Source organism: Podarcis bocagei (assembly GCF_964188305.1).
Source record: "Podarcis bocagei genome assembly, chromosome: 1".
Taxonomy (NCBI): domain Eukaryota; kingdom Metazoa; phylum Chordata; class Lepidosauria; order Squamata; family Lacertidae; genus Podarcis; species Podarcis bocagei.
The window spans coordinates 40260306-40285284 of NC_138125.1; the positions used below are offsets into that span (position 1 = coordinate 40260306).

At 42.1% G+C, this 24979-nt stretch overlaps 1 protein-coding gene and 1 long non-coding RNA gene across 2 annotated transcripts in view; one reads left to right on the forward strand and one right to left on the reverse strand.

The window, feature by feature from the left end:
- Positions 1-7342, forward strand: part of LOC308596420 — a 47901-nt gene extending 40559 nt beyond the window's left edge. The window contains exon 2 of the long non-coding RNA XR_014012525.1: positions 7113-7342. This is a non-coding gene — a long non-coding RNA (uncharacterized lncRNA). The remainder of the gene's footprint in view (positions 1-7112) is intronic.
- AQR (aquarius intron-binding spliceosomal factor) overlaps positions 1-24979 on the reverse strand; it is a 58910-nt gene that overhangs the window by 25579 nt on the left and 8352 nt on the right. Inside the window, exons 6-20 of the mRNA XM_081207852.1 lie at positions 24326-24466; positions 23154-23222; positions 22748-22848; positions 22213-22289; positions 20449-20513; positions 18459-18575; positions 17165-17278; positions 16060-16163; positions 15211-15313; positions 11811-11931; positions 11177-11318; positions 10626-10804; positions 8964-9131; positions 7924-8093; positions 377-618 (exon numbers count right to left, since the gene is read on the reverse strand). Of these exons, the coding sequence (XP_081063978.1) occupies positions 377-618; positions 7924-8093; positions 8964-9131; positions 10626-10804; positions 11177-11318; positions 11811-11931; positions 15211-15313; positions 16060-16163; positions 17165-17278; positions 18459-18575; positions 20449-20513; positions 22213-22289; positions 22748-22848; positions 23154-23222; positions 24326-24466 (1913 nt within the window). The remainder of the gene's footprint in view (positions 1-376; positions 619-7923; positions 8094-8963; positions 9132-10625; positions 10805-11176; positions 11319-11810; positions 11932-15210; positions 15314-16059; positions 16164-17164; positions 17279-18458; positions 18576-20448; positions 20514-22212; positions 22290-22747; positions 22849-23153; positions 23223-24325; positions 24467-24979) is intronic.

Sequence of the window (24979 nt, forward strand, 5' to 3'; positions counted from 1 at the left end):
CAGCTGTTTTTGGACTAAAGCTCGCATCATCCATGGCTAGCAGGATCAGTGGTCAGGGATGATGGGAACTGTGGTACAAAAATAGAGAGACCCAAGTTTTGGTAACATTGTTGTAAAGCTACCAAAATCAGGAATTCTGTCAAACAGAAGATGGCACCTTATGAATGAGCAGCGTGAAAGAACCCTTCTGGAAAATTCTGTGTGGTTCCCCCACAGTGCAACACATGCAAATTCCACAGAAACGTAAGCTGTCCACCATTAGCATGCTTTTCTATGACAGGCATGCCCATGCATAAGAAAATGAGAATCAGATGGGAGCAGGCCTGACTCGGAATGAACATGAGCAGTATTTGAGAGGTGGTGTTTGTTAATTCACCTGAATGGAGGAATCTGCATTGCAGGGTCTTCAACTGTAACTTTAATGCTGTATCCAGGAAAACTGGCTCTTAAGTGATCAATGGAGAGGAAAGTATCATTAAAATCCAGGGAGGCGATCTGATTTGGCATTTTTGAATAGTGAGCACTACTTGGGTCTCCATAACCGAGGATAATGTCATGTAACCAATCAGGAACCACACAGTCGGTGTTCATCAAATTCCTTATAGTCTCCAGAACAGCCTAAAATAAAACAGGACATGATTTAATGCCAGTTTTGTACTCTGGTTTCAAAGAGATTTGCACTCAACTTCACAAGCCATTTCAGCCTTTCTGTGTGCTTCAGAGAAAATAAGTTTTCTTCCAATGACAGGTGTTTGGTCAGACTGAATCAGTAACTAGATTTTCAGCTGACGTCAGCCCACAAAGAGCTAGTTCAGCAAGACAAGAAGTATTTATGGACAGCCTCTAACTACCAAACTATCCCATTAGAATGAGCAAATTCAGTGCAGTTGACAAAAAATAAAATAAAATTATGATGCTGATCTTTATATCATCTGCAGGAATATTAGCCAGAAAAGGAATGTTGCTGTAAACATGGAATCACAACAAATATGCTATTCACTGCAGAGTGAATATTCTGTAACAGAGGTGGACAAAATAGATTATATTCTATCTTCTTCATCCTGCGCAGTACTGGTAGCTGAATTCTTCAGGGCCTTCATGGCCAGGTTACAATGTATAAAACAGTGAGAAAACACAAGGTGTGGGGAATAAGACGCAGGAGGGGACTTTTTTAAGGATTGCTTATCTAATAAGCTTAAGTGCCGTTACCGATCAAGCCCCAATTTAATTTCAAAGTTAATCCGCATAAAATAGTTCTATTAAACCAGTTCTGCCCCTCCTCAATCAAAGAGTCAGACATAATAATAAACTATGGTTTATTGTTATGAGAATGAGCCTAGGTGAGCCTTATGTTTGGCCATGCCCCCTTGTCCTCCAGCAGCTCCATGAGGAGACTGGAAGCTGTTTGCTTAACCTCACTTTAGCATCCTATGCTTTAGCATCCTAAGTTCTCCTGTTAATTAGAGCTTAATTGGACTAAAGTACAGGCGCGTGCTAGAAGAGCTGAGATCACAAATTGCGGAACAGAACCAACTGCAAGGTCATTAATAATAATAATAATAATAATAATTTATTATTTGTACCCCGCCCATCTGGCTGGGCCTCCCCAGCCACTCTGGGCGGCTTCCACAGAAACCAAAAAACACTAAAATATCATACATTAAAAGCTTCCCTGAATAGGGCCGCCTTAAGATGTTTTCTGAATGTCAGGTAGTTGTCCATCACCTTGACATCCGATGGGAGGGCATTCCACAGGGCGGGCGCCACCACCGAAAAGGCCCTCTGCCTGGTTCCCTGTAGCTTCGCTTCTCGCAATGAGGGAACCGCCAGAAGGCCCTCGGCGCTGGACCTCAGTGTCCGGGCAGAACGATGGGGGTGGAGACGCTCCTTCAGGTATACTGGGCCGAAGCCGTTTAGGTTTGAATTTGAGAGAAGACTTCGTTCAGTGCAAAAGATGGTGGGGGGGGGGCAGTGGAGCCTACAGTTTGGTTTCCTCTCTACATTTATGATTTGGCAACCCTCTCCCGAATGTTAGTTCAAATTATACTTGTACAAGTGAGGGTGGAAGAAATTGAATTAAAAATATGGATTATAACATCAAACAGAACTGTGTGTGTAAAGAAGAGAAAAAGGAAGGGAAACTCAAGAGCTGATTCTTTCCCATCCTTTATTATCTATGAAGTGAACTGAATAACGCTAAAGGACTTGGAATTTAATTTAATTGGAAGGATAATTGGCCATATATATCCAGCTGGAAGGATGAAAGGAGTCTATGTGCTGCCAAGGAACTGACAAAGTTTTCTTATTGAGTCATCTGTAGTTTGACAGACCGCACTTCCTTCCAGGCTGAGGGGGGGAAATGGTGACAACAGTTTATTTGCTGGGACAGAGTGACTTTTGCAGCTATTGTTAAAAGTTCTTCGTGCAAAACAACAAAGCATGGGATGGAGTGATGGAGAAACTTCTGGAACAACAATGGGATATCAGCTCCGCCCAAGGCATGATGAATAACAGCAACAATCAGGAGAAAGACATAACATCTTACAAGGACAGGAAGAAACATGACAGCCAGAATAATTGCTACATACAGGAAAGAACAATGATAAAGTTTTGAGTCCCTCATTTTATGTTTTATAAATCACTTAATGTGTCGACACAAATAAGTTATTAATATTGCAGTTGTTGTGTAAGGGATTATTATGACTACTGGGATGTAACTTTGGCAATCTTCACAGAACTCTAGCCCAATGGTTGCCATCAATTTGATTGGAATTAATTTTATAATGAAATGATTTTAGAATGTTGTATTATTTTATTGTTGTTAGCTGCCCTGAGCCTGGCTTCGGATGGGGAGGTAAAGGTAAAGGTACCCCTGCCCGTACGGGCCAGTCGTGTCCGACTCTAGGGTTGCGCGCTCATCTCACTCAAGAGGCCAGGAGCCAGCGCTGTCCGGAGACACTTTCGGGTCACGTGGCCAGCGTGATGAAGCGGCATCTGGCGAGCCAGCACCAGCGCCGCACACGGAAACGCCGTTTACCTTCCCGCTATAAAGCGGTACCTATTTATCTACTTGCACTTAGGGGTGCTTTTGAACTTCTAGGTGGGCAGGAGCTGGGACCGAACGACGGGTGTTCACCCCGCCGCGGGGATTCGAAACACCGACCTTGCGATCAGCAAGTCCTAGGCACTGGGGTTTTACCCACAGCGCCACCCGCGTCCCTCAACTGAGGAAAGCGGGATATAAATAAAATTTATTATTATTATTATAACTGAAACTAGTAAGATTTTGGAACGCAGAAATAAAGAAAACCGGAAAGCCATCAAATCTAGCACACAGGGGGCCACTTTAATTAAACTATATTAATTGGTATTTGAAGGATTGGTATTAATAATTGTATTATAAATTTGCATTGTTATAATGAGGTTATTATTGGAATGTAATTGAAAACTAATTTTTAAAATTCTACAAAATAATAAAGGTTGTGAAATTCAAATCCTAATCAAAACAGACTACTTTGTCACTTTCACCCGGATCTGATTCACAGAGAAACCATTCCAGCTTTAGGGCACAGCTGTGCAAAGGAAGTAATGCCTGAGCAGGATGTTCATAAAATACAGCAGCTGCTTCCTAGCAAAGACATGAGTGCAATGACGGGGGGGGGGGAGTGTGTCAGTGCAATCACGAGTCACCACCAGAAAACAAGAAAACAGTGGCTTTATTGGTGGAGACACCAGGTCAGTCAAAGCAGCCCCAAGGCCATTCAGTCCTCCATGTGGAGCAATATATACAAACATGGCCTGCAGTATTATTACCATGTTATGAAATACAAGACAAATAACGAATACTCTTTTTAAAATGTTTATATAGACAGCTGCACGGATGTTACTGGCCCAGAGATGGAAAGAAGATAAAATTCCTACCGGAGAAGTATGGCATATGAAGTTAATGGACTATGCTGAAATGGCTAAAATGACCGGAAGAGTCAGAAATCAGGAAGACCAAAATTTTAATAAGGAATGGGGAAAATTTATAGCAGGCTTCCTCAGTGTGGTGTAGTGGTTAAGAGCGGTAGTCTCCTAATCTGGGGAACCAGGTTCGCTTCCCCGCTCCTCCACATGCAGCTGTTGGGTGACCTTGGGCCAGTCACACTTCTTTGAAGTCTCTCAGCCTCACTCACCTCACAGTGTTTGTTATGGGGGAGGAAGGGAAAGGAGAATGTTAGCCGCTTTGAGACTCCTTAAAGGGAGTGAAAGGCGGGATATCAAATCCAAACTCTTCTTCTTCTTCTTCTTCTCAACCTTGGCCCTCCATATGTTTTTGACCTACAACTCCCATGATCCCTAGCAAGCAGGACCAGTGGTCAGAGATGCTGGGAATTGTAGTTTCAAAACATCTGGAGGGCCGAGATTGAGGAAGCCTGATTTAGAACTTATCTTAAAGACCACTGTAAACAGTCAAAATAAAAAAATTCCTTTCAGTAGCAGGGAGATTGGCAGATAGCTGAGATGAGCCTGTTGACTAAGCCATTTTTCACCTTCTCACCCCTTGCCTTTTCCTGGAAGACCTATTGCAGTCGTTAAGAGTCGTCAACAGGCTCATCTCAGCTATCTGCCAATCTCCCATTCCCACCACCCTTCTGAGTAATACCCCTCCCCACCTTCTCACTATATAGAAGAATCTGGCAACTTCTGTTTCAGTGTATCTGAAGAAGTGTGCATGCACACGAAAGCTCATACCAAGAACTAACTTAGTTGGTCTTTAAGGTGCTACTGGAAGGAATTCTTTTATTTTGACTATGGCAGACCAACACGGCTACCTATCTGTCACTGTAAACAGTTAAGATCGTTAGTAGGACTGGAATAGCACTTGTAGTTTAAGGTTGATTCTGGACACAATGGAAGAAGTAAAGGGTTTGGATTATCATAAATGATGCGGGAAGAACTGATTAATAATAGGATCCACATAGGGGAGGATGGAAGTCCAGGAGATTCCTTGGAGTCTTGTTTTTATGATCTATGTTTGTTATATCTCTGTAAAATTATAAGTTGAAAAATCAAATAAATAAATTAAAAAAAATAAAAATGTGTGTACATACTCTTTAAAAAAATCCATTTACCTGCTTTACAGCAGCTAGCATCCCTCCTTCCCTGGTGACAGTCCCTGCTCAGCACGACGTGAGAAGCCTCTCTCAGGAAGGCGTCTTCTTATACCATGCAGAGCTCTGAAGCAGGCAAAAGCAATGCAAACTGCTTCTGCCTGCTCCAAAACTCAACAAGAAGCTCTCTTCCACCCAGCTGCATGGAGACTGGCCTGCTCTAAAGTCCAATATGCTAGGAAACTCCCCTCGGTCTGAAGTCTCCTGCATATGGCAGAAGTCAGTCGGTGATCCCAGACTGTAGCCGTCTAGTAAGCAGAGGCAAAATTTGTGGCCTCCTATGAATTATTTTTTACCTCATAATATTCTGGAAATGTCTCTTTAGATATGTACAGAATGGCACTGTTCTATCTAATAAACAATAGTTTGGGATCTTCATACTTAAAAACAGCTTAGTTCCCTGTCTCCCTTCCTAACTGGATTAAGTTGTGAAATTTCTCTTAAAACAAAATATGTGGCCTCGCATCTGAAGGATGGCTCCTTTACTTATTCCTCTGCATTGAGGATATTTACTAGTTCTAATGTGTAAGCGAAGAGCAGGACATAAAAAAGAATGTCCACCTGATCTCTTGCTGATCAACATACAGTTAAGCTTGATCCTGAAGTCAAGACCGGTGCCAGGTTTGTCAGGGCACCTGGCACCTTCAGGGTGGGCATCTCTCCTCTTACCATGGATGTGATTAGTATGTGTGCCCTGGCAGGGCTTTGTTGATGTTTTCACCTTTGCTACAGCAGTGACAGTGGCAGCCAAGGGGAGCAGCAAAAACAGCAAAAAGAAATGCAGTCAGTCTAGCCAGCCAGCATTACTGCTGGCGCCTGCCATTTCCTCACAATACTTCTGGAGCCCCGAGGCCATATCCCTCCTAAGGAATGCCAACGAGGTATTGTGGGGAAATAAAAAATGGCAGCTGCTAGCATCAGCCACATCTGTCTGGGCTCCAGCCAACATTTTGGATCAGTGATGGGCTGCTCCTAAAGGCCTGGGCCATTGGGAAATGCTCAACTCTGGATGACAGCCTTGCAAGTAGTAAGACACAAAAATTGTCCTGGGCATTAGAAACATAGGAAGCTATCTTACACCACATCAGGTCACTTGTCCATCTAACTCAGTATTGTATACTAGCAGACAGCAGCTCTCCAGAGTTTAGGACAGAAGTCCTTCCCAGTAACCTTGATCTCCAAATCGTTTCAGACTTAGACACCCTTTATCTCATAAAGACCTCGGTGAAATTTGAAAGCTTCCAGGCTCTTACATGTACAGATCCAAATATATCACCTTATCTTTTCCGAGACTAAATGCAACTGTGCTGCCAATTATAAACTAATTAATATTGGCCGAGTACATGTAAAGGTACTCGGCACAAAAGGAGATTACAGGTAAGCCAAAGCAACCAGGTTTCTAAAAATTGCACCAATAATTGCAATTTCCCTGCTTCTTCTTTCTAGAAAGTCCAATCCATTTTTTAAAAAGCACTAGGCATTAATCTTCGTTTCACCAATTCAGGACAACTGGCAACTCCAACAGTAAAACAGGTTATCTGCTCAGCTGATAAAACTCTTTTAAGTGCTGTAGCAGATGGACATCACCTCATGATCAGACAGGAAGAGTGGAGTTTTGCATGGATTTGCATAATACCTGATCTTGCCAATCGATGAAGCAGCAGCTGTATTTATGACACACAAGGTTATTTGGGGTGATCGGTTAAAAATGGCAACATTCCGTCTTTGAAAAATGTATTTATTCAACAGATGACTAGTATAAAGGGAAACAAACTCCAAAATACTAATATTTCTTTGATGTAGTGGCCACAAGCAATAAAAGGCAAGAGGGGAGACCTACCATGGCGAAGTGCCGACTGTCATATTTAGCTATCGCTTTATGTTTGTGCTTCTACAGCTGTCATGTTTGCTTAATTTAGGAGACTACATAAGATTTTTGCATCTTTCTCCCTACAGGCTCAGCAGAGAAATCAAGCTGTCTGCTATCTGCTTGACACACTACCAACATTTGTCATTAGTGAGAATGACTTACCTTATTTTCTGTTATGTGAGCAAGGAGGCATAGAGCAGATAGGGATAACCTATCCTCCGGGATAGAGCAATCCCAAGAAGCAGGCTGAGCCTCATCAATTGGTTTAACTTTTAACATGAGGAAAATGTGAAATTAAAGAGACACTGCCAAATCATTTCTGTATTATCTGGTTGTCTTGACTGTCCTTTGCTTACAAATAACCTTTTAAAAACTTGGAAGGCAAAACTTTTGTTTTCAGCAGAACACTGAGCAGTCTTTTCAGCATTCGATACAGATTTAAACTGTTTCACTCAGGGGGAAAACCCCAAATACCAGCATGTTTCCTACACTGCTAGCAACAGAGGCAGATGCTCTGGTGGCATATTCTTAATTTAACCATTACTACATTATAGCTTATAAAGCAGAACCACCTTGCTTGCAATTCTGAAAGCTGATGCACTAACCATCTTTTGTCCAAATTTAATGTTTTTTTGATAATAAGGTGACCTACGCTGTGGATTCCATCTGAAACTTGGTGAGTCCAAGATCTAATAGATTCATTTGGAAATTTACCTCTTTAGGTGCATGAAGTTTCACCATGAATGGGTTTAAGATTTAAGACAAACAACTAAACAGTGGGAGGAGGATGAGGACCACACATTTTTTAATGGAAATATGGCCCACATTGACACAAGTTCCAAAAAATACACTGCTTTCAACATTTATTTTTAAGCAGAAAATTGCACCGTGACTTACTTTAAAGTTGTTTTCTTTTGGCTTTCTCCTCATAATTATGTTAAATGTCTCATAGACATCTTCTCTTCCACTTTGGATGGTATTGGTCATGTCCTGTTGATACTGATTGGGATCCAAGAACACTCTAAACGTTCTGGAATCACCTTTAAGTCTTGGTTTCGGTTCTGGTCCTGTTTGCATTGAAAGGCAAATCAAGTTCAAAGTTGTTGAAAGATAAACTAAACAGAAAATGCCTTGCAAAACAACAACAACAACTTTTGAGTAATCTGTTCACACCACGACCAATCCTCTCCAACTGATTCCAACTTTCCTTACCCCTTTCTCCTCTCCTTGCCCGTGCCTAACAAGGCTGTCCCTTCCTGGCTCACATCTGGTGATCCACTCTGCCAAGAACAGGTGACTGGCATTGGGACTATTTAGGTCAGCTCTACATACCAGCCAGTGTCACTGAATGGATCAGGTCAACCAGATCTGTTCCTACCATCTCTAGAATAAGCACTGCTACAGCCTGGCAAGAACTGGCATATTCAGGGTGTCTGAGCTTGCCCATCCTAGCCAGGCTGCTACAGGGATGGAAACATTTACCACCTTAGAGCCACAATCACACACATGCTGTTAGCGGGGAAATTATGCCTACCGTTAAGTGCAATGTAGATTTTGCCTTCATATTTCAACTAAATATATTCAGTTGTTCTTTATTTATTACCCATCCTTTAACCAGCTGCTCACAGTTACAATGATTTAAAATTCAAAATTTAAAGCAGTTAAATCCGATCACAAATCACAAGAATAGGCTGGGCTCTGCAAACAGATATCTCAGACACCTTTGCCAGGGGCAGAGAGGTGTGTCTTCAGCACCCACCAAAAGCTTTATAGTGAAGAAGGCAAGTGCACCTCTGGGGAGGGAGCTTGATAAATTATATGCCACAGCAAATTCCCTCCTCCCAAACTTCTGAGGCAGCTGGAACTACCAAGAGGGCCTTCTCTGCTGATCTTAATAGTCAGGAGGGTCTGCAGGGAAGGAGATATTATCGACATACCTTCTTCAATGACGCGCCCCTTATCATCCAGCATTCCCTGGATTTCGCATCCTCTCACATATACCAGGCCTGTCTGCTCAACAAATGGCTGCCTTCTGTCAAACTTCGTACCATAAGGCTGTGTGGGTCGGACAGTAATTAAAAAGCAAACATCGTGCTTGCGCAGACCTAAAAAAGGGGGGGGACGTCAGTGCGATCTGATCATTTGCAGGTGTAGTGGTTATTTTATGCTGTAGCTTCATAAAGTTGGTCCCCCACATGGCTCAGATCCAGAGCTTGTAACAATTAGCTGTGTAATCAGTGTAGTGGGTCCAAGCCTGGGCAACCCCCTACCAATTGAGATTAGACAGCCACCCTCCTTGCTGAAGTTCAGAGATATGATCAATACTGTCTTGTTTCAGCAGGCAATTTAAAGTAGTGTTTGGTTTTAGGATACATTTTTACTGTTTTACTGTGCCATTTTCTGTGTATTGCTTTTATGTACACAGGTTAGAAATGCAAATAATTAGGTGGTATATAAATGTCTTGAATAAATGAACAATTTAGGTCAGCGAAAAGCAAAAGGGAGATTGTACAGAAATAGTTTTCGAAGGACATGCATATAGTTAAGCCAGTAGCAGCTTTATCTCTGTTCCCTGTGCTATCATTAATATGTGATTATCTTATTCATATACATTTGTAGACCTTTTCCAAGACAAAGATCTCCACTAGGAATGTAGGAACGTAGGAAGAGAAGCTTATCTGAGGCTTGAAGCCAGGATCCCAATCCAAACAAATGTTTTAAAAATCTAAAAATTCACAATACTTTAGTGCATTTTAGTGCAGGCTCTGCATTTTGAATCAAGACATGCAACCAAAAGGATTACACAATCCCATCATATTTTAAACACGTCTGTTACTGAATTTCTGAACTAGCCGTCAGTGTCCCCCCAGAGCATGAATAGTTGTTCCTATGCATCTTGCCAAAAAGGTCAATCCAAGTATAATCCCCCAAGCAGCAAAGCATTGCCTTGAGATAATACACTAGGGAACACAGAGAAGACTGTAGTGGCATGCAAGTCCTGACAACACACAGAAACCCCATCAGAGAAATGGTCATTTCAATTAAGTCAGAATCTTTCTCACCTTTCATATCTACTACCCAAGTAGACTTAGCAGAATCAGACTATTTATTTACTGATGCCCACTGATTTACAGAACTGCAGCTCTAAGTAATATTCCCATTTTAAATGACTGGCATTTTGTAGATATAGGAAAACGCGGTGGATGGTGACACAGAATGAATATTGCATATTGTTACAACAGTTCCAGATCAGTCTCACAAAGGGGGTCATAGGTTTCTGAGTCAGAATATAAGGCTCACACCCAAAAATTTCTCAAGAGGAATTAGCTATCCCCATATCAACCTTTAATCACTCCTGTCATAGAACAGCTAGACCAATAAAAGAATGCTTTCTTCCCCCTTTCAAAAATATGGAACTAGGAAGAACTGATGATCCCAAACTATGTGTTACTGAGAGCACTAGCGTTCTTTCTTTAAGCAGCAGGACTTAATAGGGGAAAGATGCGTTTTAAACACAACAAGCATACAAACACTTAACATTCACCCCAAATAACCGGGGATGCGACGTCACACTGCTGTAGCTACACACATATACATACCTTCCCATTCATCTTTGATGTTGTCTCTAACATTCAAGTTAATTGTGACATCCGCTCGGACTCTCATGGGCCAGTTTTCTCCAATGTTGGGCTTGGCCACCTCTATGACCGTGAAAGAGACAATGGGCTGTGCCATTCGAGCCCACCCACCAAAGACAACGCCTCCATATTCAGACTGCCTGAAGAGCAAGATCAAAACAAGAGACTTTTGCATTCAGATCTCTAACACACACCAAAGCTAATGACATCATTGCAAATATATACAAAATTATACCATTGGAAGGGACCAAGGGACCGCCAATCCTACAGCTGGGAATTGCAATTTATCCAGGAAATTCAGCCCAAGGGAAATTGTTTGCCATTAGCAAGTTAGCAAATAATCTGTCCAGAGCCTGTTTGAGATTATAACTCACCCTAGGGAATGCTCTATTAAACCCAACACCTTTCTAATGGCCCCAGAAAAACCAGGGTAGGGAAGGAGTAGAGAAATCACACACAGAGGAAAGTTTTTCTTGATCCAACAGCTTCAAGGTTATAGTTGCATTCATTACCATGGTTTCATCCTACTGACACTATCCTCAATGTCCTGCCTGATTTCATAAGTAGACTCTAGGCGGAAGAGGTTGAAATTTCTCAGGAGGTAGTCATGGAGAGTAAGAAACTGTAGATTCAATTTCGGGAGGGCAAGGCAGCCTAAGGAAAGAAAAAGGGGAGAGGAGGAATGGTTTGTTTATTTATCACGTCAGACTTGTTCAGCCATTAGTTTTATGCAATTACAATCACATGGAGCAGGGCCACACTTCATTAAAGGGCACTTGTGTAGAGGGGAGCCTACACTACACAAGCTTTCCTTTTCAGACCGCCAGCCCCAATCAAAAATTACATAGCTAGCAGGAGCTGGTTGGTTAAGCCCCATGCTATTCTTCTGCATCAGTATGGGAACTTGGGGAAGCCATCTCTCTATACAATATTTGCACTAGTCCATCACTGTGCAGCCCCCACTGGAGAATTTTTTAGCACCACATCACAATCCTGGATTTGTATAAAGACAGAGTGCAGCCTCCATGGGAGGTTTTAGAAAGCATCATCACAACTACTCCAATCACGTCAACTGCACCAATCCATGATTAGGCAGAGTGGCAGACCAGAAACATTTAAAATTTAAGCATTTTCCAGAAAACATACCTTCACCAGAATAGTACTCAGTTGGAACTATATTTTCATCCCAAATAATCTTCTCAGTGGGATACAGAGGCATTTGATTGAGCTGCTGAATTTGAGAAATTCGACATTCATGCCGGGACACCTAGAAAAGACACAAACATCTTGTCATGTGCCCTAAACAAAATTACAAATATTTATAGAAGGATACTCAAGAAGACTGAAAAGACACCAACTGGTTTAAGAGGTAAATTGCAAAGAGAAAGTTAACCTTTTTATTTTATGCTGAACATGCAAGTTTGGTTCACGTGACATGATAAGCCAAACAAGAACAAATGTGGACAATCCTAAATGAGCATCGGGCTTGCGCAATCCTGTCCCATCCCCTCCTCTGATGCAACCAAGAAGACACTCTTCATCAGAATTTAGTCTCACTTTTAAAAGATCCTGGCTGAGCTTTACAGTCAAACCAATGATCATGGTTTAAAACATACTCTATAACTTAAAATCATGGATTATGAAGCTGCTGGCTTGCTAAACTAACCAGTCTGTTTTAAACTAGGAACCCCAGTGACGCCCTCCTCCACATCGCACAAGGGGAGATGTGATGGGATGATGAGCTGCTTGTGCGTAAAATCCTAGTCCCTCAGAGTTTAGTCAAGTCCGCAAACCTCTGTCTGTGACAGAGCGCCTTAAACATGGCTCCGTCAGTCACTGGCAGATTCCGACAGTGGTTGCTTTCGGAATCGCTTCCAACATAAAAGCTCCTTAACGGAAACACGTCTTCTGGACTCACGGCGTGACAGTTTCCGGTGAGGAGTGGGTGTCCCTATGGGAGGTCCAGAAACCTCCCCACTGTTCTCGCTGGAAGTGTCTCTGAGCCATCCCTCCTGCTCACTTTCCCTCAGAGACCCTCCTCTCCCCCTGCTGGTTCCCTCTTCAGCTGCCGAGTCTCTCCCAACCTCCGTGAGCCCTTCCACCACCTGTCCTTCCGATGGCAGTTCCCTGACAGGAGAGCATATCAGCCCGTCACTTAGCTTGGGTTTGCTCAGCTTCATCCATACAGCACCAAATCATGTTTTAGTATTATGTGGCCACATTGCCAATATCTAGCTCTGAATATATTTTTATAAGTTTGTTGAAGCCGCTCCTATTTGTTGTATTGTTTAGTTTTCCATTTTCGCCAGGACACACAATAAAATGAAAAATTGTGCCCGATCACCACACTCATAAAAAACACCCTGTTGGCGGGTGAGGAACCTTTGGCCCTCCAGATATTGCTGAACTACAAGCTGTAGTTCAGCACCATCTGGAGGGACAAAGTTCCCCCTCTCTGCTGTAGGTTCATGAATTGTTTTACCTTGATGCAGGCATTCCCTCTTCTCTCTTAATTTTGGATCCAACAATGGTTAGCATTATATGTGCATTAGGTTGTTTGCTAACCATGGTTATTGAAAATGTTAGGATACATACAACCCAGTTTAGGGAGATTTGAAACTGAAAGGAGGGTGATGTTTATGGGATAGGAGACTGTGTGAGCAGCACGGAAGTCTACAATGCATTCTAAGTTGTCTAACTATGGTTAGGCAGTTGGGCAATGTGACATTTGCACCAGGCTACACACACATTCTACAACCTAAGTCCCAAAACTTGTGGAATATAAAAAAACCCCAGCTACATTGCTATACGCGACTGCCAGCACCCAGTTATGTAAGTCTAAAAAGTTGTGATGTATTTGGGACATTCACAGAATTAACAAAAGCCTATCTAGGCTGCATATTACATATTTGGAGGAGGGGAAGAGGGAGTCCTGAATAACAATTTTAAAATGTATTTCTTCCCCAGCAGTCCACTGGTCGGCTGAAAGACTACACAGCTTTGAATACAGTTTTGAACAGAGCCTCAGAGCACATGGCACACGTCCAGCGACGCATTAGCAACATTGCAGAGAGCTTGAACCACCACCCAACACAAGTAAATCTTCATGGCATCACACAATAGTTAGCAGCGTGACCTCGTTGTGACACAAAATGCAAAGTTCAAACCAGACATGTTAGGATGTTGCCTCCATCTGTTTGTGAGTCTCTTGAGAGAGAGAGACACATGAATAAATAAATGTAACTGCAAATTAAAGTTCAGTAGCGCTAGCTGAGTGGGCAACTAAAACAGAATGTAAAGACTTGAAAATACACAAGCACTGCTGGAATAATGTTGACAAATTAAGAAGTGTGATCAGCACAACTTCACTGAACAATTTTTCCCAAGCAAGTGCATTTTTAAAAACTCACAAGACTGATATTTAAGATGCTTGGGTAAGATCATATAATAATTAATACCCTTCATACTAAAAGGTCTTAATGACCATTCAGTTAGAAGGAAGAATTTATTAAATAGCTTAAATATCCATGTTATGCCGCAAATATAAATCTTTAATGCAGTGTTTCTCAAACCTGGGTCTCCAGCTGTTTTTGGACTACAACTCCCATCATCCCCAGCTAGCAAGCAGGGCCAGTGGTCAGGGATGATGGGAACTGTAGTACAAAAACCAGCGAGAGACCCAAGTTTGAGAAACACTGCGTTAATGTGTCAACTAAAGCCCCATTCACTCCAACAGTGCCCAACTCTTGACCATGAGATTATGACTCCTTTAATAATATCAGAAAAAATCCTTGCTAAATGGGAGATTTTTGAGGGGTAAAGGGGGGGGGGCTGAATCGAAGGAAATGGGTCAGTTAAAATTTAAAAATGGTCCATAGGAATTAAGTTTCACCCCCCCCCAATCCCTGCTCTACATTTATGTTTTTCCCCCAATTACTACATTTTAATAGATGTGAACACAAAAAAGCAAAGTTGGGCATAAATCTTAACCTAGGAGGCCTATGCATGCCTATACCCAGTGCTTTTTTTCTAAAAAAAATGTTTAGGGGTACTCTCATTTTCCTACTCATGTTGAAATACTGCCCCTCAATGAGGCCAAACTTTGATTCACAAAATGTTTAGGGGTATGTGTATACATATACATACCCCTAAAAAAGCACTGCCTATACCCAACCCTAATTCAGCTAATTCTTTTTAGTCACATTTGAAATCTACTGTGATAAAAATAAGTTGTCCCCTTTCTCCTTTCAGATCCTAATATATAACTTATTGAAACTATGAATTCATGTACTCTTGACATTTCTTTGTGCTATTGGCAGGATGTGAAAACACAGTGCATAGGGTTTGGAGCGCACCCCAGGGATTTGCAACCCAACCCAGACTATGGTTGAGTCTATGGTGCAGAATTTGAGGTAACCCAAGGAGCTGCAGGCAAAAGGGGAAAAAACCCCAGCCTGCCCTCTGATGCCTTGATAAAGAATCATGGTGTCCTATTCAACATCACAAAACAGCTTGACCCAGCAAACACAGACACAAGGCTGTTTACCAGCAGCTCGAGCAGAAACTCTTTGTCATAGCTTGTCTTTTCCTCTTCAGGTAGGGCTGGCAATAAGCAGAGATAGGATGCCACCTGGTGGAGTGTTTCTGGACTGAAGAAAAAAGAATAAAGCAAAAGTCACATAGCACTTGAGCTTAATAAATGGAGCTGTTTGCTTTGAATTTCTGTCAGTGTCCTCCCCCCCCCAAAAAAAAGTACAATAACTATTTGTGTGGCCTACTGACCAAGATTTTGGTCTAGGCCATTCTGCATTTTAGCTAACACTCTTTGCTCTTATGCAAGGAACCTAACACTGAAAGAATTCTTGACAGATATCATTATTCATATTTTTTTAATTAAAAAAAACAACCTACAATCAGACAAATTCAACAACTTCTTTTGACATATGAAACCCCCAAACAGTGGAGTTAAGGCTGTAAACCAGATAGCCTTTACACATATACTAAGAGACATTGCCTTTCAGAAGCTGCCTTTGTTTTCCCTCCCTTCACCCCTCTTAAAATTCTGTTGGGGAGTTATTATTTGGATAAAGTAAACAAAAGATCACTCATGATTCTCTGAATCATAGTTTTAAATTTATCTATTGCTTGATTACTACAGGTGGCCACTATTTCTATTTAGGCAAACTTTTCAGGGTTTATTTAGGCAAAACATTTACTAGAATAACCAAGCCGTGGTGTGTTGTTGTTGATGTTAAAGGGGGCTTCCAATACTAACTGTTGCTCAAACAATCAGCAACTCACTGTGAACTTGTGGGATTTCCTACTCCCCACACCAAATCATTGACACCCAGAAGAAGCAAATGATGAGAATAAAATAAATTAAAATATAACTTACCTTAGAGGCCCAAAAAGTTTTATGAGGGAGTCACGTGTGTCTACAGCAGATACATTTGAGAGGGCAAAATTGTAGAGTTCTGGGAAATGTGCGAAAGCAGCTCTCTAGAATCCAACCAAGAACCAGGATGAGAAATCAAATGCTGTCTTTACTCGGTAACGTGACTTATGCAACACTCTGCAATTTAACAGGCCAAGTGCAAACCCCCACAAATAGGGTAAGGCTAGCTCACAGCAAGGTCTACCAGATTATTATTTTTTTTTTGGGGGGGGGGACATTGTTAGTGGATCTGAGTTCACACATGAGAACTGTGTCACACTTCCATAGAATGGGCTGTAACCAACAAAGTTGTCCCATTAGCATAAGGACTTCCACTTGCACAACGAGACTTCATCCCTCTCTCTCTCTACTTTCTGTGTGTGACCCCCAAATCTGCTTTAGACGGCTGGGGGAATCCCCAGAACAGACTTGGGGAAGCGGCATGCAGGAAGTGGAGAGGATATCCCGATATATAGGCATGAATGGGGCAACTTTGTTAGATGCAACTCAATTATTTCCATTTTTTTCTGAATACTGGTTAGGATAGGGTGGTGGATAAGAAAACAGTCGGAACAAAAAAGACACGGCAGCTATTTTCATTCTAACAGAAGCTACAAAGGTGACAAGGGAGAGGGGCCAAATATTTCAAACCCTACTGTATCTGTATGTATGGGCTGCCTGCTATATTAACATGAAGCTTAATGCAAACATCACGAGAGGGACAGCAGACCACACTGTGGGAGTTGGGGAATGCCAGCATGATTCAAATTCCACCCTGCCTGGACAGACTGGCTATCTGCATAGGGCTTTGGCAGCTGACTTTCAGTACTACCCACTTACTAAACCAAGGACATGCCCCCAAACATCAAAGTTTCCTGAATGATCACTTATTTACCAACAGTACTTTATTCATATTAAGAACAGACATATCCACCCATGAAAGTGGCACTATTTCCAGGCTTACAAATGAGGTGGTTTCCCCCCCAAGTCTGTTGTCACCCCTTTTCTGACAAGCAATCTTACACCTATGGCAAAGCCTTCAGTTACACCGGAGGCCGTTAAATACCTGGAGGGAAGTAATTCTGTCATAGTGAATAGTAGTCATCTCATTCTCTGTCAATGCATTTCCAGTCTGGTCATTAATTTCAAAACCAGTGTAGAATTTGAGCATGTCTAAAAGCTGAAACAAAACGGTGACAAATTAGATATACAGAAAGGCAGGGTCTTCAACCACCACATGGGGCCCAGTACTATATAGTCGAGGGATATTTCATTTTATTTCCAAAATGTAAAACAAACAGGTTGTATCATTTCACTGCTTAGAGAAGGCAATTTCATTTTTCAGTCCATTACAAGCCAGCTGTAAGAGAACATAGTGAAGAGAAGCTGGACCCTTGCTCCTCATGTTTTCTCTCACCCTTCCATTTTTACTCTCCCACTATCAAAGGGGAAGTAAAGGATGTATTATCACATCCAGAATATACACACACCTCATGAGTGAGCCGACATCCAACATTAGTCATACATACAGTAAACATTTGTTTAAATGTATTCTGACATTACACTTCTGTGTGTGTGTTAGATGAGGCCCAGCAGGCCTGATTGTTATCTGTCCCCACCCCTGCGGGGCAACCCTGACCTGGCAACATTAAAGCACCAGAAGATGGACAGGTGGGTTGCCCGTTGCCCCTACCAAAGTCCCTTGCACTGAGCTTCCCAAGTGTTCAAAAGGAGGCTGGTTGTCAGGCACTGAAAGCATAGCATGAGGGGCTTTGCCGGCCCTAAGCTCATAGAGCTGGCAAAGCTGCTTTGTGCAGGAATCAGCTGCACAATCAAATTCCCCAAGAGGAACTCAGTGACGCAGCTGATGGGCGGTGGGGGAACTTGGTTGCGCAGTTGATCCAGCCACATCTGTACCTGCTCCTTATGATCTCAGGTGTGGGCAGGTGGCCATGGTTTGAGGAAAATGGCCTTGCAGGCAATATTGAGAGCTGTGCCAATTGCCCCTAGTCTAGGTGCAGCTCCCTGAAGCTCATCCATACTTTTAAAATTGGCTTTAGCATGAAAAACCCAAATATAAGCAGGCTTAACAAAATTGCTTCAGCCATAGTTGCTCTCCATCTAGTGTCCCCCCCCCAAAGTCAGCAATGTTTAGCCACTGTAGTTGCACTATGTTGCCTTCCTGTATTACATGCTTCTCATGAAGCAACAGAACAGAGGCTAACAGCAAGCAATGGTTGCCAACCATCACTTTCTAGCTGTGATGCTGTATTTTTTTGGTAATAATGTTGTGTTGCCTTGGCTAGCGAGGATTTTGAGTTGCTGAAAGAAGTGCTCTGCAAAATCAAAGCGAGTCGTACCTGGCAGAAAAGATGACCCTCCTTGCCCCTTTTGGCTAGGCTGGATAAGTAACAATGCACAACGAGGTGGGAATCATCAAGTATTGTGTTAAACCAGCGTCGTGTTGGAAGTAGGGCCTATAATAATAATAAAATAAACAATCACATATATGTCAACATTTGGGAGGCTGTTAGTAACTAGAAGACTGGTTAGAATTCAGTGCTTTCTAAAAAAAAAGTTGGTGGTAGTATCCAAAATATCCATTTTAATAGTAGCATCTGTGCAATGCCCACAGGTCTTGCCCAATGGGCTATCTAATTTAAACAAAGATCAGAAACAAAACAAAACCAAAAACACAGAAGTCCCATTGAACTCAATGGGATTTACAGTGGTGCCCCGCAAGACGAATGCCTCGCAAGACGAAAAACTCGCTAGACGAAAGGGTTTTCCGTTTTTGCGTTGCTTCGCTAGACGAATTTCCCTATGGGCTTGCTTCGCAAGACGAAAACATCTTGCGCTTTTTTTTAAAGCTGCTTGAAGAGGCGCAGTTGCAACGGACCGTGCTTCGCAAGACGAAAAACATCGCAAGACGAAAAGACTCACGGAACGAATTCTTTTCGTCTTGCGAGGCACCACTGTACTCCTGAACAGCTATATGAAGAATTAAGCCCTTTCCTTCTCATTTAAAAAACAATTTCTAAATTCTTCATTAATAAAACATTACAAAAATGTTTCTTTTCTTTAAAAATCCTCCTAAAATATCACCTTGTCAGATGTCAAAAACCGCAGCAGAAACTGGGGGTCAACAGACTATTGCAATACAGCTATTTCAATCATGTTTTTACAGCTCCATGCTACAAAAATACATGAAATAAGAAATGCAAAATAACTTGCATGGCCATAACTGTCAAAAGGTTTTAGACAGACAGAGCAGTTAATGGCGATGAGAAGCCTGAACTGGTTAAGAGGGGGGGCATATTTATTGCCAATAAAAAATGAACTGGTGGGAGCACATGGCTCACTTCCACCAAAGTCATGCTAATCGCTGAAATGCTCCGGCAGTTTAGCCTCAATCACAATATAGATGTAACCGAATACAAAACCCTGAAACGCCCTGGGGGAAGAAAAGGGATCTTAAGTATAGGTAAAGACACTCTGTTCAGATGGGACAAGCTACAGGAGAACAAATGTGATGGCTTTTTATAGCCGATTTCTGGTTTGCCAGTTCCAATCAGCACAACAGGCTTCAGAAACTATCTGAACTCCTTTAACTCTCCTGTAATGCCCTTAGCGCAGAATGAACCTACATGAAATGTTCTGATGCTTGGCATTTTGGCTACGATCCAGCAGCATCCCAGCTGAATATCTTGCATACCCTCTCTCTGGGGCCAGAATCCTGTTCAGAGTGGATAGGCTCAATGATACTAGCCATGTCCCTCCTTGGAAACGTTGAATTTTTAGCAGAGCAAACAAATATGAGAACATATCACATTTCTATCAAAGATTAAAGCCGTGGAGCTTCGTAGCTAACTGCATCCAGAGTGGGTGACACAGCCACACTTTTTTACAGAGTCTCTCCTGCTGAAATAATTTTACACATCTTAAAATAAAACAAAGGCAGTCGTATGTGATATGATTCCTGTCAGTTACCGATGCATGAACTAGTTCGCTATTCAAAACGAAAATTTTCAGGATATCCGGAAGAATGCTGCTAGGCATTTAAAAATATAACAACAATTTTGAAAGCCTTGCTAGGACCTTCTCACAATATAGAGACCATAGGAAGGCTGCTTCCAGTCAGCGTGTAGACAAACCTGAGCTATACAGACCGATGATCTGATTCAGTTTAAGATCTGATTCAGTATAAGAGGACTTCCTATGCTCTATGTGCGAGTTAAACATACTTCAGTCAGCTGCTTCAACACTAGGACTAACGCAGCACATATTTTAGTTATTCAAGAGGCTTAGATGCTACAGTAGATCACTATATTTATCCCATATTTGGCATACCTCTAGATCTATCATGAGTTCAATGAATCTTTCACAGTAATGCACTTTATCCATAGAGAGAGGACCTAGAAGTAAATACAGGTAATTAAAAATGTAATCCTGGAACTAAGGTATAATGCATCCAAATCAAATTTTGCTGATGCTTAAGAGTTATTTCAAGACCCTTGGTTCTAGGCAGAGATGGCCAAACAATTTCTATTTTTGTGCCTCAATTGCAGTCCAGTTTGGCAAGGAAAATGCCTTTTTTTCCTTCTTCTGGCACATCAGGGACTGCCACAACTATTCTTTATTTTACTTTTTTCATTGAATTTGTATACCGCTCTTCATCCGCAGATCTCAGGACGGTTCACAGCGTAAAAATAAAAGATAAAACCACAAAATACATAATAAAAACAGAAGAAAGCAAAAACCACCCCTCCCACAAACACGTTTAAAAGGATATAATAGGGTGTTGGTCAGCCAAAGGCCTAGCTGAAGAGGAATGTTTTCACCTGGTGCCTAAAGGTGTCTCCAGCTGTTTCTGGACTACAGCTACCATCATGCCTAGCTAGCAGGACCAGTGGTCATGGAAGATGGGAATTGTAGTACAAAAACAGATTGAGACCCAAGTTTGGAAAGCCCTGGTGTATAATGAAGGTGCCAGGCGAGAGAGCATTCCACAAATGGAGAGCCTGAAGCTGAACAGAGCACCTTAAGACAACGGTACCCAATGTTCCAACTGACCTGGTATTTCCAGAAGGGAAGGTCAGACAGGGTGAGAGTATGCAAGGTTGGGAGCAGGTACCTGAAGGTGCACAAATCACCTTCAGGCGACAGCTTCTAACACTTTTCCCACGTGATTTTCATGCTGTGAAGCCGAAAGGCTGGGCAGGCAGTGAAGAGAGGTTTCTTAGGGCTCCTCAGCCAAAGAGGTTCCTGGCATTCTCCTACCTTACTTCCAACTCAAAAGCTTAGGAGGTGGCAGCGGCCACAAAACAGAAGAATTATTATTCCCTGTATAAGTAGAAAATATTCAGGCCAAGTTTGTCTATTCTAAAAATAAACCCTCAGTGGAGAGATATCCTTGAGGTGTTGGGTCTTTCAGCAGGGAGAGAAATCCTGGTGGATATTAAAAAATAATCACCAAATAATATTTAATGCGAAGCCAAGTATGCTTAAAGTAGAGAGCTAATTTGCAGTTGGGCAAGCACAGACTCTTAAGTTATGCATGAATAAGACTTGCCATTACTTCAAACTTACAATGTGACGCCGAATTTGAAAGTAGTTTTCTGAGAATTTACAAGTGACCTATTCATTTGAAGAACTGAAGCTAGTTTAAAAAAAGACAGTTCCCTTTCGATATTTAGCAAATCTGTTTGACTGCTTTTACAACAGAATCACTTCAAAAGTAAAGTCACTATGTCAGTCTAGCAAATTCTACACAGTGCAGCAAGAACAAAAACTCCCCACAAAAGGCTTCAGAGAAATCTCCCTTTGTTTTGCATCAGAGAAACAAAGTCGTGTAATGAGGAGAATTTTTCAAATAATGTGTTCTACAGAATAGAACTCCTGTGCATTTAATAACATGGTGATTTTGCTCCCATTCTGGAACTAGCGCTCAAGGCAGGAATGCATGCCCTCCCTCCAAGATACTATAAGCTGCAATAGGCTGAAACAGGACAAATCACATTTTCACCTGGGATGCCTAAATTTGGGGAAAGGGCAAGGTGAAAGAGAAGAGGGTGTCTTGCACAAGCCCATACACTTACAATTTGCACTACATACCTGAAATGGGTATTGATTTTAATACAGAGATGAATTTCTGGATCAGTTGCGAAAGGAATCTTCTTTCCTGAAATGCCCTAAAAAACAACAACACATGATTCCACATCCTGCTTATGAACTTCCCAGATGGATCTGGTTGACCATGGCAGGAAGAGGAACGTTGGACTAGATAAGCTTCTGTTCTGACCCAGCAAGGCTCATCTTATGTTCTCACATAAGCAGTTGTCTTACTGCATGTCTTTCAACCTGGCTTACTTGGGAAAGGTTCCTGGTCAGTCTATTTCATGTGTCAGTACTGGATGAATAAACCAAATATGCCAGTATAATATGCAGGAACATATTGTGGTACAGCTGCACTGTATCACATCCACTATACCCAGATGGCAAGCAGATGTGGGGTCTTAGTCAGCCCAACTCCTGTTTTCCCCAAGCAGCATGAGGTACAAATGGGCCTTTGCCAAAACAGCTTTTCTTCACAGACAGCAAATTACAATCCCCACAAATGATTTTTTAAAAGCAGTACTATTAAACTTACTGTGCCCGAGTAGTTTCATCCATTTTCTCGTCATTCTTCTTGATCAAATTCCAAAATTTTCTAAGCTTTGATGTCTTTTTCAATTCGAGTGCCAGACGAGCCTAAAAGGGTGAGACGATGAATTCTTAATAGTATGATGAGCTAGATCTCTAGTATTTCCATCCATCGAATTTGGGTCCCCCAAAGGTAATTTCAATACCCCAAACTGAACAGGAACTTATGCTTGCCCATTGCAAAGGCAGAAGATTTTAAAAGTCTCCAAAACCGCTGATTAAAATAGCAATAAATCTCTGACAGTAGAAGCTGTCATGCAATGGTTCATTAGAATGCAGCAGAAATGGTCCAATGAACCTCCATGTCCACATGATGCTTCAAAGGTTCCCTGCATTCTTTATGAAACACTTACAGGCTGCAGGCCCATCCACATGGGCAGGGAGATAAGCTGCTGGACTTGCCCTCTGATCAAATCCACTTCCTGTTGCAAGAAACAGAACAGGCTATTAGTATGGTTGTGAGGCTTGGATTCAAAACTACAGTTGCACAAATGGAAGGCACTTCTAGTTGCACAAGGAGGAAGGGGTGCCCCCAACTTTTGGCAATTCCCTTCCCACTACAGCCTCAACATGCCACCTCCCATGCTCTACTGGGAGGACCCCCAAACCCTCCAGAAAGGCTTTTGGAAGGGTGCAGTGGTAAGTCAGGAAAGCTCTATTCCATGAGGAAAGGGGAATTAATAATCTACAGCCGGCCAATATCACTAGTATTCCATCAAACCAAACACGGCCCGTGAGCCATGAATCACGGCTTGTCAGTTCTCCAAAAGCAGGAAAAAGAAGAAAAATCCCCGCTAATGTTTGGTGGGTCAATTTTTTTGCAGATCTGATGTTAAGGGGTTATCATCTGGTTCTATAGAATTTTCTGTGCATGGAGTGGCTTCCGAGTCATAACCCCCCTACTCTGGAGAGGCCCAGGCTGGATATCACCTCTATAAAGCCAAATGCTAACCAAAAGGAAGACTTAACTGTCCATTTGAAGAATCATATATACTAAGAGCAAACAAAGATGCAGAGTTCTATCGACTATGTAGCCCAATGTGGCTATTGAGAAAGAAAACATCTATGGGGAAGATGGGGAAGAGGGAGGCTGGAGTAGCCTGAAAGAGGACAAGACTAGCAGGAACACTGATCAAAAGTTACTCTGCAATACGACACTTTCATGAAAGTCCCACTTACTAAATCCTAGGGCTTAGCTACTGAATATTTGCCCAGTGAAAGAGGTCTTGGAACACCTGCAGAACCTGCTCAAACATAGGTTCTGATTTATCCTTAAGAGAAATACAATCTCTAGTTGAGGAGCAGGCATTGGGAATGGCTCTAAATGGATCTTTGGAATCCTAGCGTAATAAATGCCACTTTAAGAGGACCCCTTCAGAAGAATACTGTGACAACTGAATGTGGAAAGGCACAGCATGCTAACAAGAGGCTGCTCTGAGTAGACAGGACTATGGACACTACTGCCATATTTGCCAAACACACCATAAATGACAACAATGACAAATCTCTGAAGAATAAAGCTTACCAGACTGTTGAAGCAGTGGTCAAGGAAGAGCAGGAGTATGGTCTGCTCCTGCAGAGAGAACTCGCTGTCACTCTCAGCCAAGGAAGCATCCAGCACACGTTTGAAAAAGAACGGAAAGTGCTCTGGCTTCTTTTTGAATGTCTAAGGGGAACATAAAGTCAGCAGTGAGCTCACATGGAACATCTTTTTCATATTTCTATGCTGTGTGGATGCATAGTGGGGGAATGCACTCACTGGACATGACAACTGTAAGCTGTTGGCAAGCACAGACTGGCCATTTGCTCATAGGTTTACTGCCGGAACTAGCTATGTAGTAGGAATTGTAGCATTGTAGCATTTGTGCTTCACAGCAAGCAATTTACTGATGAACACCAACAGAACAGCTGTATCTTTGAACAATGCAAAAGACAATGAGTGATATTCAATATTAGTTATACTTGTTGGGATACTGCCAGGGAGACAAAGTCCATCATGGCGCCAAGCCGTCTGCCGGACGATCCATCGATCTCCCGTAGGCACACAGTATCAGCGATTAGCGACATGAGTTTCTAGAAAATATCTTGCCACATTCCAGAGCTCATGCACACTCTTATCAGCAGATAATTGACAGCAGAAGTCGCACTCAGGAGAGCATTATTTACAGGCTTTATTCAG